Source organism: Podarcis melisellensis (assembly GCF_964234715.1).
Source record: "Podarcis melisellensis genome assembly, chromosome: 13".
Classification (NCBI taxonomy): Eukaryota; Metazoa; Chordata; class Lepidosauria; order Squamata; family Lacertidae; genus Podarcis; species Podarcis melisellensis.
The window spans coordinates 5,878,243-5,894,618 of NC_138545.1; the positions used below are offsets into that span (position 1 = coordinate 5,878,243).

General features: G+C 44.8%; 2 protein-coding genes and 1 pseudogene across 3 annotated transcripts; 1 reads left to right on the plus strand and 2 right to left on the minus strand.

The window, feature by feature from the left end:
* Nucleotides 1-147: 147 nt before the first annotated feature.
* Nucleotides 148-732, minus strand: LOC309354876 (histone H4). Its single transcript, XM_081885139.1, has one exon. The coding sequence runs from the start codon at nt 542-544 to the stop codon at nt 233-235; it is 312 nt and encodes a 103-aa protein (XP_081741265.1). The 5' UTR covers nt 545-732; the 3' UTR covers nt 148-232.
* A 3,380-nt stretch (nt 733-4,112) lies between these two features.
* Nucleotides 4,113-4,589, minus strand: LOC309354884 (histone H2B 7 pseudogene; annotated as a pseudogene). Its single transcript has one exon. The product of its transcript is annotated as a histone H2B 7 pseudogene (transcript).
* Nucleotides 4,590-7,307: 2,718 nt separating this feature from the next.
* LOC309355784 (low affinity immunoglobulin gamma Fc region receptor II-b-like) lies at nt 7,308-16,317 on the plus strand. Its single transcript, XM_081886919.1, has 7 exons — nt 7,308-7,729; nt 7,830-7,868; nt 11,693-11,989; nt 12,999-13,331; nt 14,202-14,306; nt 14,406-14,512; nt 15,267-16,317. The coding sequence occupies exons 1-7, from the start codon at nt 7,540-7,542 to the stop codon at nt 15,402-15,404; spliced, it is 1,209 nt and encodes a 402-aa protein (XP_081743045.1). The 5' UTR covers nt 7,308-7,539; the 3' UTR covers nt 15,405-16,317.
* The last annotated feature ends 59 nt before the right edge of the window (nt 16,318-16,376 follow it).

The following is a 16,376-nucleotide window of genomic DNA, read 5'->3' on the forward strand; positions in this document are numbered from 1 at the left end:
CCTTGAAAAAAAAAACCAACAGGAACGATAAAGCTTTTTACTTCAAGCCTTCCGTCCTTTCAATCAGCTCTACTATGAAGTCAAGCCAAACTCTCGAGAATTCCCAGTTCACAAGTACTAATGCATAAAGCCATTTTAAAAACGGAACTATTTTAGCGCATTTAACAGCTCTTTTACGGGCAAGTGGTGGCCCTTAAAAGGGCCGTTTGTGCTGCGAATGCGAATCAGGAATTTAGCCGCCAAATCCATACAGAGTACGACCTTGGCGCTTCAAGGCGTACACGACATCCATAGCGGTCACGGTCTTCCTTTTCGCGTGCTCGGTGTAAGTTACGGCATCGCGGATCACGTTCTCCAGAAACACCTTGAGGACACCGCGAGTCTCCTCGTAGATCAGACCAGAAATACGCTTCACTCCTCCGCGGCGAGCCAGCCGGCGAATAGCGGGCTTAGTGATTCCCTGGATGTTATCACGAAGGACCTTCCTGTGCCTTTTGGCACCGCCTTTGCCCAAGCCTTTGCCACCTTTGCCACGGCCAGACATCTTGCAAAATCACAATCGGATACAGTCTCAAAAGAAACCAATGTAGCGTAAGCCTCTGCAGTTGTCCTTTTATACCATCGAATCCGACCAGAGGGAAAACTTCAACGTTTGCTCCACCCACGCCTCTCAACCAGTAAAAATACACCGCGGGTCTTCATACAATTCAACCTGCCGAATGACGTTTTCCTAGTGAAGAGAAACTGTTCTGTCAGCGTACAAGAATTACCACTTCGGTGCTTTTGATAACACCCGTCCTAGATTCTTGGAAATCGAATTGCGGTGATTTGTATTTATTTTTTGACAAATAAATGGCTGGAAAAAGCACGGCACGAGACAGAAATTCCACTTCACTTAGATCTATCCGCCAATTTTAATTTTAATTTTAACTGTGAACTAAGGGAATGGAGAAGAGGCCAGAGTTAATTTAGCTTTAGCGCCCCTTGGTAAAAAATGAATAATATATTATTAAGTTTCTATACTACTGCACCTTTCATCAGGATTCCTGGGTGTTTTACAATACATACAAAAATACAGTGAAAATAACAAAAACCCTCAGACACAGTTTAAAAGGCCACAACACGGATTGCTTAATTAGCCAAAGGTTTAGATTCTAAAACTGATCAGTGTTCTAGAACTAATTTTTAAAAACTAAATCTGTAAAGCCTACAAGTTGAAGCTGGAAGAACCTTGCTTTGCAGGCCAAACTAATGCCAGCGTTCTGGAAGTAGCAAATATCACCACTGTCGAAGAAATGATTCTTCAACAACTTTGTTGGACTGGTCATGTTGTTTGGATACCTGATTATTGTCTTCCAAAGCAGCTACTCTATTCCATACTTAAAAATGGAAAGCGTAATGCTGGTAGTCAGCAAAAGAGGTTTTAAAACTCTCTTTTTTATAAGATATTTATTAAAGTTTTAAAAGGTACAAAAAGAAAAAGCAAAAAAACATCATTTTAAACAAACAAACAATACCACACATCCCAATAGGTAAAGAAAAAAGGATAAAATACAAAAGAAAAAAGGAAAAAAGAGAAAAAGCAGAGAATTAAAATCCATTAAGCAAAAAGAAAAAAACAAGGAAAAATACAACAAATCTTCCCATTACTTATCTTTCATTAGCTTATTTCCCTGACCTCCTCACACCTCCCTTTTTTGTATTCTAGGTCAATTATCCATTCCAGCAAATCCTTTCCCTCTTTTCAAATTTTTGTCCTGTAATTTATCTTGATATTGATATAACTTTACTTTCCCTCCTTTCACCAATTAACAGTCTGTTTTTTCCTAAATCTTTGTAACATTTCTGCTAAAATCACATAAATTCATTCCAACATCATTCTAACATTCATTGATTTTACAATGTTTCTGTAAATAGTCTTTACATTTCTTTCAATCTTTCTCCACCAACTCTTCTCCCTGGTCTCGGATTCTGCCAGTCATTTCCGCCAGTTCCATATATTCCATCACCTTCATCTGCCATTCTTCCCAGGTGGGTAGATCTTGTGTCTTCCAATACTTTGCAACAAGTACTCTTGCTGCTGTTGTGGCAGACATAAAAAAAGTTCTATCCCTCTTTGGCACGAATTGGCCGACCATGCCCAGGAGAAAGGCCTCTGGTTTCTTCAGAAAGGTATATTTAAATACCTTTTTCATTTCATTATAGATCATCTCCCAGAAGGTCTTAATCCTTGGGCATGTCCACCAAAGATGAAAGAATGTGCCTTCAGTCTCTTTACATTTCCAACATTTATTATCGGGCAAATGATAAATTTTTGCAAGCTTGACTGGTGTCATGTACCACCTGTATATCATTTTCATTATATTCCCTCTTTTAAGGCATTACACGACGTGAACTTCATACCTGTGGTCCATAACTGTTCCCAGTCAGCCATCATAATATTATGTCCAACATCTTGTGCCCATTTAATCATAGCAGATTTCACCGTTTCATCCTGAGTATTCCATTTCAACAGCAAGTTATACATTCTTGACAAATTCTTAATTTTAGGATCTAACAGTTCTGTTTCCAATTTTGATTTTTCCACCTGGAAGCCAATTTTTTTGTCCAAGTTATATGCCTCCATTATCTGATAATAATGAAGCCAATCTCGCACTCTATTTTTTAATTTTTCAAAACTCTGCAGTTTTAATCTGTCTCCCTCTTGTTCCAAAATGTCCCAATATTTCGGCCATTTGGCCTCCATATTAAGCTTTTTCTGAGCCTTTAAGAGGTTTAAAAACTCTCAAGGCAAATCTTTAAAAATGTAGTGTAAACACCAACAATTGGGAAACATTGGACAGCGAGCGCTCCAATGGGAGAACAACCTTTACCAAAGGTGTCATGGGATTTGAAGACACTCGAACTCAGGACGCAAGGGAGAAATGTGCCAAGAAGAAGACACGCTTGGCAAACCCACACTGTGATCAACTCCCACCTGAAAACCTATGTGCCCACTGTGGAATGCTATGTGGATCCAGAATTGGCCTCCACAGTCACTTATGGACTCATTGTTAAGACCGGGTTCATGGAAGACAATCTAACTCAGCCATGAGTGATCGCCAAACACGAAGACAATGACTCCTAGGTAATAGGAATCAGAACTGCAGCTGTGACCTATCTTCATGTTACCGGAAGACATTGACCAATAATATATTTGGAGGCTGTTGCGGGAGAGAATTGGGGGAATCTCAAGCAGAAAAGGAGTTTGAACCCCAGATAGGGAGAAAATAAGTTTGGGGAGGGTCGAATTCCTTCAAAACATGAGTTTTCGGATTTCACAAGTATTCTTGCCTTGATTAGACACTAAATAAGTCACTAAATAGTCCCCTGGGAAAAGACTGGATGAAACTCAAAACTGCTTTTCCTGCGTCCAATATTTATTTTATTGAAAAGGTTGTAAAGGAACACAACTACATACATTTTACGATTCAGATTCAATACAATAAATGGATTCAGTTTCTAGTTTCACAGATCTGAAATCAGAATTAATATATCGTACAAAGTGCAGAGTGGGGGGAGGAAGCGACCTGGCCACATTTTTGAGAGAAGTATAAAATTGGGGAAGTGAAAGGACTTGGTAATTCTTAATGAACGTTTGCACAATATGACTCAAGGGGAAAAATAAGAAGTTGTAGGTTCTATTGAGATTCCAACTCAAAACCTTGGAATCAGAGTACTAACCATTACACCATAGAACCACATAAAACTATATTATAAGATCCCGAAGCTGCACAAAAGAAAATAGTTTATGACCAATTAGAAAATGCGTATTTAGCTATTCAATGTGTGCTTATGGAAGGGACTAGTGGTAGGTTGATAAGTTATCAGTTATTACAAGAGAACAATGTTGTCTCCCCAAAAACAGTAACTTGCCTTTTCCTGTACTGGATTGGTAAACAGTTCTTAATACTTATTTACACCAATAAAACCCCCACCCCCACTTTAAATTCTAGTAACTCTGTTGAATCAATTTCTTATTACGTTTTAAACTGTTACTTTTGAAATTGGTGGCCATATTGTAGTAGTTATTTGGGGGACAACTTAGAAGCCCAAGGAAATAGAACTCAGCAGTGATTCCATCTTTTCAAATAATTTGTGTGGCTCTTAAAAGAGCCTTTTGGTTTAAGTGGAGTATTTTTTTTGCCAAGTTTACTTGGAACTGGTGTACTTGGTGACGGCCTTGGTGCCCTCGGACACGGCGTGTTTGGCCAGCTCCCCGGGCAGCAGCAGGCGCACGGCGGTCTGGATCTCCCGGGAAGTGATAGTGGATCGCTTGTTGTAATGGGCCAGGCGGGAAGACTCAGCAGCGATGCGCTCGAAGATGTCACTGACGAAGGAGTTCATGATGCTCATGGCCTTGGAGGAGATGCCCGTGTCCGGGTGGACCTGCTTGAGCACCTTGTAGACATAGATGGAGTAGCTCTCCTTCCTGCTCTTCTTGCGCTTCTTGTCGCCCTTCTTCTGGGTCTTGGTGATGGCCTTCTTCGACCCCTTCTTAGGCACGGGAACCGACTTCGCGGGCTCAGGCATCTCGAAGCGCTTCCACCAACCGCCGAGAGAGAAATGAAGCGCTCTTCGCCGCCGCTTGTATTTATACGAGTCTCATGCAAATTAGCACCTCAAACACTCAAATTCCTATTGGTCGGCAACTTAGTATGCAAATAGCAGCGGAAGCGTTTGTTTGTCATTGGCTAACCAAGGCTCCTTCACTTTAGCGCCAACGGGAGTCCGTTTCCTATTGGTTAAATCGAGAGTTCGCTCTCATTGGTTCAGTTTCCCCCGCCATCCAATCAGAAGTGTCCATTTACAATCCGAGAAACGAACTGGGCAAATGAGAAGCCGCGCGGGAATTTTGAAGCTTTGCTCGCGGCTTAAGGGATTCGCATTGGGCGTCGTTTGACAGCGATGAGTTTTTAGGATAAGGGAAGGGATCTCAGAGGACCGACCAGTATCCCTGCTTTGTTCCCTTTTCGGATTAGATGCATGCAAATCTGGCACTGAGCTCTTTGGATCCTGCCGTTTGCTATCCGCTGCTGCATTTGATTATGATGAACAGGAAAATAATCCCGCTATTTGCCTTTATGGGTTGGGAAAGGGGAAAGAAACACATTGGGAGGCTGCCCTGCGCCTCTTTGTCTCCTAGTTCTCCCAGCCGAGGGAAGTCAGGATGCTGAATGTATGTTAAGTCAGCTCTGTCTTCAGCCAAACCAGCCACAGTAATACGCGTCCAAGGGCCAGTGGCGCAATGGATAACGCGTCTGACTACGGATCAGAAGATTCTAGGTTCGACTCCTGGCTGGCTCGGGAAGGGGCAACTTTTGGGGGGAAGAGGAGGCGAGCCAATCTGTGAGCTAAATGGGCCAGTGGTCTGACTCGGTATAAGGCGATTTCCAAAGCAGGACCCGGCTTAGCTTGATGTTTTCATTGTGGCATCTGCAATGGAGGAGGATGTTCTGACAATGATCCTACTAAGTGTCTCATCCTGCTCCTTGGGGTTTCAGTTTCTGCTCTACGAGGGGCATCTACTTGCCCACTCTAAGAAGAGGATGCTGAGCTCAGAGAGGCCACTTTGGCCCCATCAGCTTCTAAAGTTTGCATGACCCCTTTCTGAGCCGGCAACATCCTCCCTCTTTCTCACCTCCAGCCTCACTGCTGCTTTGTCATTTTCTCAAGCGCTTTGGTTAACAGGCAAAAGCACAGCAAGGACGGATGTGGTGAGCTCTGCTCTTTACTCCTGTGGTCAGTTTTGGGGACAGGCAGCATGTTGAGGCAGGCCAGCACCTAGGTCCCTGGCAAGGAACTGTTGTTATTACATTCTAATTTAATAATCCAGGTTTTTATCTGCTTTTCTATTACAGTTTCCTGGCCTTTATGTTGCATATTTGTTTTGATGGTGTACACACCAAGAAGCCATGCACTGTGCTCTTGAATTTGCAGGGGTGGGGGCGGGTGCTTTCTCATGTTCCCCCCCCCTCCACATTGTTGCATTCTGGCTACTTTGAAAATCGCATAATTGTAGAGTTGGGAGGGATCTTGAGGATCATCTAGTCTAACCCCTTGCAATGCAGGGATAGGTAGCTGTCCCATATGGGAATCAAACTTGCAAACTTGGCATTATCAGTCCCATCAGAAACCCAGTGTTTCCCAAACTTGGGTCTGCAGCTGCTTTTGGACTACAGTTCCCATCACCCTGACCATCAGTCTCGCTAGTGAGGGATTATGGGAGTTGTAGTCCAAAAACAGCTGGCAACCCAAGTTTGGGAAACTCTGCTCTAACCAACCCAACCCAGGCTGAACTGAACACTATCTATCTACACTATCTATTTGAACACAGATAAAAACAAGTGATGGCATTGTCACAGCTAGGTCAGATGTGGTTAGCAGCTCTTTGATGGGGCTGAGCAAAGCTTATGGCCTAAAGGCTGAGTTCTGCACCGAGCTCAGGGTTCATGTCATTGAAATTCTGCTCAATATTGATCCAGAGCAGAACTCCAACGTATCGCTAGCAGAGCAAAAACTTAAACACGTTGCAGGGTTCCCAAAAAGTAGACCAAAGGCAATTGATATTTCATCCAGCAGAGAGCTTTACTGAAGGCAAATGAGCATAGCGGTCACAAATCCAATGCGTTCAGGATTGGCACCATCCATAAGAAATCCAGTAACAACAGACTTTAACTTAAACTTGCAATAACTTATAATAAGACTAAAACACTATATATAGAACACCACACCAGAAGGAAAAGAGACAGAAAGATAAAGTGAAACCTAATCTCCTCTCAGCCGTATTATGATCCATAGTCAGCATGACTTTGACAGAAGAAATAAGGCAGGCATGTTGAACAGGTAGACTGTGATCTGCCGGAAGATCACTGGACGTTTGTGATAGATCACCAGGGGGTAGATTAAAGGTAAAGGTACCCCTGCCCGTACGGGCCAGTCTTGACAGACTCTGGGGTTGTGCGCCCATCTCACTTAAGAGGCCAGGGGCCAGCGCTGTCCGGAGACACTTCCGGGTCACGTGGCCAGCGTGACATTGCTGCTCTGGCGAGCCAGAGCTGCACACGGAAACGCCGTTTACCTTCCCGCTAGTAAGCGGTCCCTATTTATCTACTTGCACCCGGAGGTGCTTTCAAACTGCTAGGTGGGCAGGCGCTGGGACCAAAAGACGGGAGCGCACCCCACCGCGGAGATTCGAACCGCCGACCTTTCGATTGGCAAGCCCTAGGCGCTGAGGCTTTAACCCACAGCGCCACCCACGTCCCGGGGGTAGATTACTGCCAGTTTTAAACTGTGTGAGTAGATCGCGGTCTCCTGGGAGTTGGCCACCCCTGAAATAAGGGAAGCACTTTAAGTCAGCTGTACTCTGTACTCAGCTTCTCTGAAGGAACAACTCAAACATCATGAATCTTCTGCTTGTTTCTTTCACACAGAGAAAATCTCCTAGAACTCTCTTGAATTAAGCAGAATAGGAAAGATCTCTGCACATCAGATCAAGAAATGCCAACTGACAATGTGCTAGAGGGAAAGGTGTGGTGTTGCAGTTCCTGTCTTTGGGGTTTGTTTCAGCAGCACCAGTTTGTTGTCTCTCTTGAGAGAGAAAGCAGGGCGAGGAGGGAGTTGGGTCCCCAGCCGTGGGTGATCTTTGAAGGATACGGACAGAGCATGAAGTCTGCTGCTTTTGTGACAGGTTAGTGACCTCTCTGCCCTCCTCAGATGGGGGAAACTCGCTTTCTATCTCACATTCACACCATTTCTCACTGCATCTCTCCTTTGCTCTGCACTTCCAGCCTGTCTCCAGATCCTTCTTGTGAGATCAACCCACCCAGGTAAAGTTGACTTCCATTCTTGTTTGTTGTTGTTGTTTAGTCATTTAGTCGTGTCCCACTCTTCGTGACCCCCTGGACCAGAGCACGCCAGGCACTCCTGTCTTCCACTGCCTCCCGCAGTTTGGTCAGACTCATGCTGGTAGCTTCGAGAACACTGTCCCACCATCTCATCCTCTGTCGTCCCCTTCTCCTTGTGCCCTCCATCTTTCCCAACATCAGGGTCTTTTCCAGGGAGTCTTCTCTTCTCATGAGGTGGCCAAAGTCTTGGAGCCTCAGCTTCAGGATCTGTCCTTCCAGTGAGCACTCAGGGCTGATTTCCTTCAGAATGGAGAGGTTTGATCTTCTTGCAGTCCATGGGACTCTCAAGAGTCGCCTCCAGCACCAGAATTCAAAAGCATCCATTCTTGGGCGATCAGCCTTCTTTATGGTCCAGCTCTCACTTCCATACATCACTACTGGGAAAACCAGAGCTTTAACTATACGGACCTTTGTTGGCAAGGTGATGTCTCTGCTTTTTAAGATGCCGTCTAGGTTTGTCATTGCTTTTCTCCCAAGAAGCAGGCGTCTTTTAATTTCATGACTGCTGTCACCATCTGCAGTGATCATGGAGCCCAAGAAAGTAAAATCTCTAACTGCCTCCATTTCTTCCCCTTCTATTTGCCAGGAGGTGATGGGTCCAGTGGCCATGATCTTCGTTTTTTTGATGTTGAGCTTCAGACCATATTTTGTGCTCTCCTCTTTCACCCTCATTAAAAGGTTCTTTAATTCCTCCTCACTTTCTGCCATCAATGTTATGTCATCTGCATATCTGAGGTTGTTTATATTTCTTCTGGCAATCTTAATTCTAGCTTGGGATTCATCCAGCCCAGCCTTTCGCATGATGAATTCTGCATATAAGTTAAATAAGCAGGGAGACAATATAAAGCCTTGTCGTACTCCTTTCCCAATTTTGGACCAATCAGTTGTTCTATATCCAGTTCTAACTGTAGCTTCTTGTCCTACATAGAGATTTCTCAGGAAACAGATGAGGAGATCAGGCACTCCCATTTCTTTAAGAACTTGCCACAGTTCCAAGGGATTTAAGGGTGTCACTTTTTTATTTTAAAAATGTCACACACCCCTTGTTACAAAATTAAAAAATTAGACGTACATGGCTAACAAAGAATGGGTCACTAGGAGGGGTAAAATACTAGACACATTATTTTTCAGTACACAATAATCTGGTGGTTACAGTAAACTAGTATAATGAATTCTTCAGCAAATCAACTTGAGTAAGAGGAGCGAGCTAATGAGTTGTGCTTGCTTATCTGCACCATACTGCAATATATGTTGTATTTCTCATCCATGTGTTGTTTCATATGTATATTTAATAAAATAACAACATGCAGTAAAAAAATTATACCGTTTGTTTCCCTCCTCTTCCGTTTTTGCGACATCTTCTCCATTAAAAGCTGTTTGTCAGACTGTGTTACACCGGTGATCAATATTCATTAATTGCAAGTTTCTCCAGGTTCTGGCTATTACCATTCTAGCTGCTGTTAATAAATGTGTTAACAATTCCTTCTTCATTGGTCCATAACTGAAGTATATAAATTAAGTGGTCACTGGGGTTGTCTGAGCTGCTGTCTGAGAGATCTCTTTAAAAACTTCCTTCCAAAGTAGTTCTATTTGTGGACATTCCTACCAGATATGTTGGTATGTGCCTATAATTTGCCCCCTCTGCAACATAACGGAGGGCTATTGGGTTTTAAGGGAGGCACCTCAGTGTTAAATACCATCCATGCTGTAGCAGGAACCCCCCCACCCCAATCATTCTGTTTGTATAAACTACACACTCACACACACATACGCCACATTTCTGTTATAAATTCATAGAAAATCAACCATACATCGGATTTGCACTGTTCCATTTTATTTTACTCCATATGACAAGAACTAACAAAGGGGGGTGGCTTAGTCCTGGTCAGCCATAATCCCTTCACTGTCCCAGCACATACACAGGAGCTCTGCCCATGTCAACCCTGATGATCCCAGACAGAAGACAATCAAGATCACAAAGAACTTGCATATGGGAGTGGATTCAACATGGACTGAAACAAAGGACACTGATCAGATCTTCCCTCTGGGGGCAGGAAACTGCAAACTCCCCTTTGTCTCCTAGAAGTTCCTGGAAGGGGAGGGGGAAAGGAGGAACCAGCCAGGTGACAGGACACTCAAGTTACCACCAACTCCTCCCTCAACCCCTCCTTTCTGTAATGTATGCCTCCCTCAACCCCTCCTTTCTATAATGTATGCATGATGTCTCTGGGGGGTGGGCTAGACCTAGAGGAGGGGAATTTCAAAAGTTTTTACAAGACCTTGCACACTATTCTTCTGGGTCTTTCCTCTCTCCTGCAAGTGAGGGGAATACCCTGTTGCAACAGTTCAATAAAGGCCAAGCCTACAGGCTGCTGTTTTGCTCCAAGTTATCCTGGTTGGTGTCTTTGTTTTGTCCAAGGGAGCCCTCAGATTTTTCCTGTAACAATGCACAATTTTTAGAGAACTTCCTCAAGTCGCAGATTCAGGGCCGCATTTAGGTTTGATGAGGCCCTAAGCTATTGAAGGTAATGGGGCCCTTTATATGTCCAGTTGTCCTTTGTCAACAACAAATAGTCACTGTTTTTTGCATTGAATATACGCTATATGATAATGTATGGACCTAATAGGTATCTAATGCCTTTTACACATAACAAATGGGAGCCTACACAACACACAACACTATTGCTCTATGTAAGTTTTATTTTATTTGTTTTTTGTTTTTTACTTTGGAAATGTACATCCTCTATTTTCCACCCACATTCTGATTCGATGTCTTTTTTTGTTTGATTATCCATGTTTTTTACCAGCATCTTGGTTTCCCCTTTCTTTAATTTAAAGCCAGCCAATTTTCCAGATCTATTTATCTCTTCTGTCACATCCGGTATGCTCACTCTTGGTTGCTCTAAGGTTAATACAATGTCATCCACGAACGCTTTTATTTTGTAATTTTGCTGACCCACTGTTATTCCATGCATTTTATTATTCATCCTTATATTTCTTCTTCCTTTCTATTTTCCACGGTTTACCTTTTCCCTTTTGTCCACCAGATGGCGCCAGAGACACTCCTGTACTTGACTGCTACTTATGTCTCACATCCCACAAGTAGAGTAATACAAGTTGTTGTTGTTGTTGTTGTTGTTGTTGAGTCGTTTAGTCGTGTCCGACTCTTCGTGACCCCATGGACCAGAGCAGGCCAGGCACTCCTGTTTGGTCAAACTCATGCTGGTAGCTTCAAGAACACTATCCAACCATCTCATCCTCCGTCGTCCCCTTCTCCTTGTGCCCTCCATCTTTCCCAACACCAGGGTCTTTTCCAGGGAGTCTTCTCTTCTCATGAGGGGGCCAAAGTCTTGGAGCCTCAGCTTCAGGATCTGTCCTTCCAGTGAGCACTCAGGGCTGATTTCCTTCAGAATGGAGAGGTTTGATCTTCTTGCAGTCCATGGGACTCTCAAGAGTCTCCTCCAGCACCAGAATTCAAAAGCATCAATTCTTGGGCGATCAGCCTTCTTTATGGTCCAGCTCTCATTTCCGTACATCACTACTGGGAAAACCAGAGCTTTCACTATACGGACCTTTGTTGGCAAGGTGATGTCTCTGCTTTTTAAAAGTAGAGACAAGTAATACATGGGAAGCGCTTTTCATAGTGTGTGCCTTCAAGTTTCCTTCTCAGAGCATCTTTGCCCTCTGGGTTTCATGCGTTTGTTTCCTGACTGGCTGGCTTTCCTCTCCTCCTCTGTGATCTCCAGGGATCCCACCTGCAGCAATTCTTTCCTTGGATCCCCAGCACCACATCTACATGAAAGGTGAAAAGGTGATTCTCACTTGTTCGGCTCCTGGTGGTTTGAAGGTGGCAGGATACACCTTCTTCAAAGAACAGCAAGATCAGACCTTCAAGGAGTTGCCCAATAGTGGAATGGGGCCTTATGAGATGTTCCGTGTCAATGAAGATACTGTTGGGAGTTACAGCTGTGTGTACTGGATCATGCCCTCAGGACGGGAAATCTGGTCCCCACAGAGCAACCTTGTCCTTGTAGCCATGGCAGGTGAACATCCTTGCATTTTACTGTTTGACATTGTCTTGTTAATTCGCAACACAAGAGGGAGAGGAGCATTGTGTTCCGAAAGGATTTCAGACTGCCTTGAAGGTAATAAGGTACAGTGGCACCTTGGTTCTCAAACTTAATCCATTCCGGAAGTCCGTTTGACTACCAAAACCATTCGAAAACCAAGGCACGGCTTCCAATTGGCTGCAGGAGCTTCCTGCACTCAATCTGAATCAGCGTCAGACATTTGGCTTCCAAAAAACGTTCACAAACCGGAACACTTACTTCCGGGTTTGCGGCGTTCAGGAGCCAATTTGTTTGTCGACTAAGCCGTTCGAGAACCAAGGTACCACTGTACAGTGGTACCTCGGGTTACAGATGCTTCAGGCTACAGACGCTTCAGGTTACAAACTCTAAAGGTAAAGGTAAAGGTACCCCTGCCCGTACGGGCCAGTCTTGACAGACTCTGGGATTGTGCGCTCATCTCACTCTATAGGCCAGGGGCCAGCGCTGTCCACAGACACTTCCGGGTACGTGGCCAGCGTGACAAGCTGCATCTGGCGAGCCAGCGCAGCACACGGAACACCGTTTACGGGAGCTCACCCCATCGCGGGGATTAGAACCGCTGACCTTCTGATCGGCAAGTCCTAGGCTCTGTGGTTTAACCCAAAGCGCCACCCACGTCCCGTGTCAGTCTCATTCAGGCGCTGACAAATTAGACCGCTTGCTTTACTAAAACCCAAAGTGATTAGCTGTTGTGGTGATAAACCACAAGAGTGAAGGTTTTGATGGGCAATTTTAGTCCAGGCGCTCTTGTGACAATCTTGCAGCCACAGAGCTGGCAATTGATGAAGCAGAATGCCAGCGTCAGAGCCATGACTTTTCATAGAGCTATCCAGCCAAAATACTTGCCTTCGCTCTAAAAGCCAAGTGTACCACAGTTTCTTAACCATTGAGCCAAGTCATTGTCCTCAATTGATTGCTTCTCCTTTGTGAACGATCACTCCAGATCACCCTCCCTCTCCGATGCTGATAGTTGATCCTCCACCTGGAGCGATGACCGAAGGGGACTCGCTAAACCTCACTTGCCTGACCAACGAGGGAGAGACTGAGAAAAGATTCACTTTCTACAGGGATGGACTTGCGATAACCTTCAGCGACGAAGGATCTGTGTGGAGCTTCAGAGAACCTGGAACTAACTTCTCAAATGCCACTGTTAGCATCTTGAAAGCCAAGCTCAACCATAGTGGAGAATTTGCTTGCAGCTATGAGGAAGAAGTTAGTGGCCGGTGGGTGAAATCTTCCTGGAGCCAGACGGTGAAAATCATGGTGAAGGTCCCAGGTGAGTCATTTAGGGAAGGTTAGAGCTCCATTTAGCAGAAGGATATTCCATTTTTCTGCGTTGATTGAAGTATTAAGGGGGAGCCACTGGATGGGCCAGAAAAAGGGGGGAGATTGAGCAAAATGTCTGTCATTCCCTGAAACCTGTAAATGCCATCTATTTTATTTCCTATGCCTTTTGTTGTTGTTTAGTCGTTTAGTCGTGTCCGACTCTTCGTGACACCCTGGACCAGAGAACGCCAGGCACCTCTGTCCTCCACTGCCTCCCACAGTTTGGTCAAACTCATGCTGGTAGCTTCGAGAACACTGTCCCACCATCTCATCCTGTGTCATCCCCTTCTCCTTGTGCCCTCCATCTTTCCCAACATCAGGGTCTTTCCCAGGGAGTCTTCTCTTCTCATGAGGTGGCCAAAGTCTTGGAGCCTCAGCTTCAGGATCCGTCCTTCCAGTGAGCACTCAGGGCTGATTTCCTTCAGAATGGAGAGGTTTGATCTTCTTGCAGTCCATGGGACTCTCAATAGTCTCCTCCAGCACCATAATTCAAAAGCATCCATTCTTGGGAGATCAGCCTTCTTTATGGTCCAGCTCTCACTTCCAAACATCACCTCAGCCTTATTGTTGGGTAAGAGTGAGCAGTTCATATTTGAAAGGATTGAAAGGAGAGAGAGAGAGAGGTGTTATTTGCAGGGCTCAAACATCTTTCCTCTTCAACTTGTCTAGAAAAGTCTGACCCTAGTTACTTGTCCTGAAAGTTACTCTTCAGAAGTTGAATATTTATTTTGCATGGCATTTTCTGCCTGTCTTGCATCCAAGGACAAGGAAACCTTATTAAAAACACAATAGCCTAACCATTTTTCCTTTCTTTTCTCAGATCCTTCTCCACCATCAGGTCCATCGCTGGCATTTGCGTATCTGGCAGTCCCCTTTGTGATTCTGATGATTCTCCTCATTTTCTACTGTGGACAGAAAAAGACTGGTAGTTATGTGATGGGTTTTGAGGATACTGTGATTCTTATGTGAATAATATTGTGTGTGCCTTTTCAGCCTTTGGCTCTCTTTCTCTCCTCTTTGGAAGCAGTGAAATGCCAGCAGGATTCTGAGCCAGAAGAACAGGAGGAGGAGGAACTGGGTGATCTTGAAACAGGGGAGCCCCAAACAGCAGTTTTGCAGGAACACAACCAAGTAAGCGAGGAGATTCATGTGTAATATTAGTTATATCCATGAAAAACTGCCTAACTACTTTTATGGAATGTGGTGCTACTGCAAGATGCAATGATAGCCTACAAATGAGCAAGCTCGTGGACAGAGATTTCTATTGTGTACTGCCTTTAGATGTCTTCTAAAAGTCAGACAGTTGTTTATTTCCTTGACATTAGATGGGAGGGCGTTCCACAGGGCAGGTGCCACCACCAAGAAGACCCTCTGCTTGGTTCCCTCACTTCTCGCAGGGAGGGAACCGCCAGAAGGCCCTCAGAGCTGGACCTCAGTTTCTGGGCAGAATGATGGGGGTGGAGATGCTCCTTCAGGCCTACTGGGCCTTTGAGGCTGTTTAGGGCTTTAAAGGTCAGCACCAACACTTTGAATTGTGCTCGGAAACGTACTGGGAGCCAGTGTAGGTCTTTCAAGACAGGTGTTATGTGGTCTCGGCGGCTGCCCCTGGAGCCAATGATCAAGCACTAGGAAGTGGGAGAAAAATTTCCTTCTCTGAGCTCCGGCTATGTAGGGTTGTAGGCCAACAGTAGGACATATGCTCTGCATGTAGAAGGTCTGAGGCTCAATCCCACTGGCCTCTTCAGGTAAGGCTGTGAAGGACTTAGAAAGCTGCTGCCAACCAGTGTCCACAATACCAGATAAGGTACCCAGGGAGGTTATTTGCCAGCGCCTCCTGCTTTCAGTGCTGACCAATGGCACCCTCACATTCCTTCTGTTCCCACAGGACTCAACCATCACCTACGCCACCATCAAATTCTGCTCTGCTAAGTCTTGCTTAGGAAATGGGCTCCGACTGGTGGAAGAAGAGAAGGTGATGTACAGCGAGGTTCTGTTTCCACCTAAGAACAGAGGAAGAAAGTGAAGACATTGTGGAAAGGAAAGAGATTGTGGAGTTCTGAGTGGCTGCCAAAGGATTCTACATCGCCTGCCAGTTGGTTTATTGCTCTCAGCCAGGGCATGGCTGAAGGCACAGGAAGCTTAGCGGAAGCTAAGCAGGTCCGGGTCTGGTCAGTGTCTGGGTGGGTGACTAGCTGGGAACCACAGATGTGCTGCTGTGATGGTGTCCAGTGATGGAAGAAAGGATGGGATGTAAATTTAAGAAAAGAAAACAAACAAATATGTGTTGGTTGAGGTCCTCCGCACGTTCCACAGAAATCAACTCAGCTTCTATTCAATAAAGACAATTCAGTTCTTACAAGTTGAATTCTGATGTGATTAAAGATTTACAGTGTCATTTACAAACATGGTTGGGAAAGAGAAGAGGGCAGAAACATCTCAAAATGACAACTAATCCAGAATGCAGCTGCCAGACTGGTGATTGGGAGTGGCCAACGGGACCATATAAGACGAGTCCTGCATTGGCTCCCAGGACGTTTCCGAGCACAATTCAAAGTGTTGGTGCTGACCTTGAAAGCCCTAAACAGCCTTGGCCCAGGATACCTGAAGGAGCATCTCCACCCCCATCATTCTGCCTGGACACTGAGGTCCAGCGCCGAGGGCCTTCTGGCGGTTTCCTCATTGCGAGAAGTGAGGTTACAGGGAACCAGGCAGAGGGCCTTCTCGGTGGTGGCACCCAATCTGTGGAACGTCCTCTCGTCAGATGTTAAGGAAATAAAGAACTATATTACTCTTAGAAGACATCTGAAGGCAGCCCTGTATTGGGAAGTTTTAAATGTTTGATGTTTCATTATGCTTTTATAGTTGTTGGAAGCCGCCCAGAGTGGCTGGGGCAACCCAGTCAGATGGGCGGGGTACGAATAATAAAATTATTATTATTATTATTGTGCTTCCTGCATAGTAATGTGGTTCTCATGAATATTTATTTTTTAATTTA